This window comes from Megalops cyprinoides, chromosome 21, assembly GCF_013368585.1.
Source record: "Megalops cyprinoides isolate fMegCyp1 chromosome 21, fMegCyp1.pri, whole genome shotgun sequence".
Classification (NCBI taxonomy): domain Eukaryota; kingdom Metazoa; phylum Chordata; class Actinopteri; order Elopiformes; family Megalopidae; genus Megalops; species Megalops cyprinoides.
This window is the reverse complement of record NC_050603.1, coordinates 13,971,117-13,974,797: the sequence shown is the minus strand read 5'-3', so window position 1 is coordinate 13,974,797 and position 3,681 is coordinate 13,971,117. Positions and strand designations below refer to the sequence as shown.

The 3,681-nt window shown below is 47.9% G+C and overlaps 1 protein-coding gene across 1 annotated transcript; it reads right to left on the bottom strand.

Moving 5' to 3' along the window:
• Window positions 1–889: 889 nt before the first annotated feature.
• zgc:114119 (uncharacterized protein LOC619273 homolog) lies at window positions 890–3,440 on the bottom strand. Its single transcript, XM_036516275.1, has 5 exons — window positions 3,307–3,440; window positions 2,410–2,637; window positions 1,748–1,906; window positions 1,282–1,371; window positions 890–997 (listed from the first exon to the last, which is right to left on the bottom strand). The coding sequence occupies exons 2-5, from the start codon at window positions 2,629–2,631 to the stop codon at window positions 902–904; spliced, it is 567 nt and encodes a 188-aa protein (XP_036372168.1). The 5' UTR covers window positions 2,632–2,637; window positions 3,307–3,440; the 3' UTR covers window positions 890–901.
• Window positions 3,441–3,681: the final 241 nt, after the last annotated feature.

Genomic DNA, 3,681 nt, shown 5'->3' with positions numbered 1-3,681 from the left:
TATATTTTACATGAGTACCAGGAACTTATACAGATAGGTATTTGCAACTACCAATGTAGAGGAAGGACCAATCAAAAGCCGGTTTTACATTTTATTTCAGTAGAAAAAAAACACACAGAAAAAAGCCACACAGCTGCCTTGGCTCCATGACATGTTCTTCAGATCAGCGATTTTATTGTGCAGGATGTGAGAATGAAGCACCAAGACACAAGTCATCAAATTATGGATGCCAGAGTCATGCCTTACAAGTAAACAGGTGCACTGCCCTGGTTGATTAGGCCACACAGCAATACTCCACCTGAGAATATAGCAATATAGCTGCCAAGGTGTCGAGGGCTGGGATTATTCACGGTCCTGCACAAACACAGTGGCCAAGCTGAGGCACATTAGTGTTTCTACACAAAGAATTCAGCAGCCAATATGGCCGACTTCCAGACTGATGTACGCAGTCTCTTGTGTGGATAAATATTCCCCTCTAAGATAAGTCAGTATCATTTTTTATGCACAAAGTCGATGGAGGCTGGTATTAGCATTAGGCAAACTGATCTTGGATCAGTGCCTGAGAATCTTTCCTGTCCATAGCTCTCAACCTCCTTGACGAAGTGGGATGGGATTTCCTCCACCAAATCGTCCACCTGAGGGTAAGTCTGAGCTTTTAAATAAGGGTACAAAAACGCAGAGTACTGTCACATTGACAAATATAGAAAACAATACACAGCAGAAACAAGGTTCAATGCAAAACTGACCAGTCGCCTCTTTGAGCACCTTGAAATACAGGTAGGGATACCTGAGGATACTGCGTTTAACACGCTCAAGATTGCCTGTTCAGGGCATGGAGTGGAGTCCAGGTGTCCTATCATGCACTGGAGAGGTGTGTTTGGGGGGGGGGGGGATGCTGGAGTCACTTCCTCAGGGTCAGCATGGCGTTGATGTCCCACAGCAGGTTCCTCATCTGGTCCATCAACACCTTCATCTCCTGGTTCTTCTGCCTCACTTTCTGTGGAAGTCACATGACACACACGCTCCAATCAGACCAACGCATTACGTACTGCTTCTCTGCATGAAGGAACACTAGGGGATTGGCTAGCTTTATCATTGGAACAAATTTGGGAACCCAACGAGTGGAGGTTTCCAAAATGGAATTACTTGGCCTTCACAAAATGACAGTGATCCTTTTTCTCTAATAATGATCATCTTCTGACGTGTTCCGTTTTTCCGACTGACACTACCATGCTACAGTTACGCACAGGATTGTGGTGCAGATCCTGGCTCTCCACTCACCTCCAGAACCTCCTGTCTCTCCTGGCTGACAGCCAAGCTGCAGGGCTCCACTCGAACCGGGGCTGCAGTCTCTCCGGTGTAGGGCACCAGCTGGGGGAGGGAGGAATCTGTCACTCACTGACTCTACTGGAGTCCCTCACTGCTGGTATCTGGGTGTCTTACTGTGCATTTGTCATGTCCTGTCTGTCTGTGCTGCAAAAAAAGGCCCTCACAGATAAAATAAGTCTCCCAAGACATCCTTAGACATCCACTAAATTAACTATGGCCGTTACAATGGGGGTGTGTTAGCTGTGAATGTATTACAGTGGGCTGGAGTGCATACTCAGGGTGTTCACGTCTATACCTGCTGCAATGCTGAAGCCACCATGACACACAGAATCAGAGACAGGCAGACAGAGGAAGGGACAGATGGACTGGCACGATGGCAGGCAGAAAGACAGAGAGACAGGTCTGGGAGCGGGCACACCTCCGCAGGTCCCTCCTGCAGGTCGGAGGTCATCTCCACGCAGCGCTCGTACAGGAGGCGGAGCTTGCGGAACAGCAGGGCCAGCTGGCGCAGGTGCTCCTGCAGCTTCCCGAAGCGGTCCTGGTACACCGCCTGGCTCTGCGTCACCCCGTTCGGAAGCTGAACACCGGAGAGCGAGATCGTCACAGAAACAAGAGCCAGAGCAACGCCCCGACTGGGTGGGCTTCTTTTTACGTGAAAAGGTTCAGAGAACAGCGACACAATTACTGCAAACTAACGCAAGGTTAAGAGAGGGAAAAGACGGCAAGGCAGAGAGGAGGTCAAGAAGAGCCAGGAAGCAGTGAGTGTGACAGCAAACGGATGAAGATGAAAGATAGGAATACCTCAAGACAGAAGAATGTGCAGGGACAGACCTGGATAGTGAGGAATATAGAGGAGAGCCAGGTTAGAGTGGTGTCAGGAGGAAGAGGAGGGAGGGGAGAGCATGACTGATAGGCAGAATAAAGGGCCACAGAGGTGAGAGAATTATGAGATAAGGGTAATGAGAAGAGGAGCACTTAGGACAGGTGAGAGGAGCAGTTAGAACAGGTGACAGGAACAGGTGGGACAGGTGAGAAAAGCAGTTAGGAGGGAAACAGGTGAGAGGAGCAGTTAGGGTGTACCTGTGTTGCACGTGTGATCTGGAAGATCTCCATGGTGCGTGTGACTATGTCCTGCACAGTCTCCTGGCCAATGCGACACAGAAAGACGGGCGAAATCTCCCGGAGGGCACCCTGTGGGGCCATGGGGGGCTGGGCGGGGCCTGAGCCGGGGGGGCCATGTGCTTGTGGCTGGGAGGGCATGCTGGCAAGACCAGGCCCCTTTGAAGGCAGGGGAGCGGCCATAGTCACCTGTGAGGAGGATGGGTTACCACGTATTAAAAATAGGTTTATGACCATTAAAACAAGCTGTTCAGGTGCAAAACCCAGGTCACACTGGTGTTTTCAACAATATATCGTTTCATCGAGCTAGCTAGCGAGCTATAACAAGTCACACCCACGAAAACAAACCTTACAATTTCCTAGTTAGCTATGTAACCAACACGCAGAAATTAAACTCCTTCATTTGTAGTTGATAAAATGCTCTGTACAAAAATGACATGACAGAGGTATTCACGCAAGCAAATGTGCATTTATTGTGTCACCACGTAAAGAGCCAATGAAAAGCCAATCGCCATTCAAGAAAGCTAGCTCCTTAGCAGTAATAATAGCTAACTTTTCAAGCTACATAATGAAGTGAGCTGTCACAGGCGTCATGAGATAAGACAGCACGCAACCAACACCGCTCTGCCAAAGATATAACCTACCTAAATAAACTCTTTTGAAATAATCAATTAATCAAAACTTCTACGTAGTCCAGCGTGCACCGGGCCACGAATGAATGAATTTCACTTCACTTGTAGCTGGCCATTCAGCTAACCCGCAACAAAGCGAAAGCAAAGAAAAGGTAGCGAGTTAGCGAGGCGGCTTTCTTACTCCATAGGAACGTCTCAAAATAGAACACCATAGCTTACAACTTACTGCTTGTTACACCAGCGGCACGTTCCTTGTATTTAACTTAGATTATTTAAATTAAAGTAAGTAAATCGGTCAAAGTCGGTACTGTTTAATATTAGCCAAGCGGGTAATTAAAACACATTTGAAACACTGCTGCGCGGAACACCGGCGGTTCTTGACGCAACTTCCTGCCGCCAGCCGCGAAAAGCCTCTTTGAAAAGGGCTGCACGTTTGCGTTTGTCCGCTAGAGGAAACTGTAACTGTAAATTAGATGATTGCACAAGACGCATAACGGCAGAAACTAGATTCTGCAGCTAAACATTAAAGAAGACTAAACTGTATCAGTAACAGGGGTTAGATGACACACCTACGCAATGTGAACGTGTCCTATCTAAAGTC

Excerpts from the sequence above, each read along its gene's own strand:
- zgc:114119 (XM_036516275.1), bottom strand. The coding sequence starts at position 2,631 with ATGGCCGCTCCCCTGCCTTCAAAGGGGCCTGGTCTTGCCAGCATGCCC. Across the intron at positions 1,372-1,747 it reads TGCAGGAGGGACCTGCGGAG|CTGGTGCCCTACACCGGAGA; the intron begins GTGTGCCCGCTC and ends TCCCTCCCCCAG. Across the intron at positions 998-1,281 it reads AGAGACAGGAGGTTCTGGAG|AAAGTGAGGCAGAAGAACCA; the intron begins GTGAGTGGAGAG and ends TGACTTCCACAG.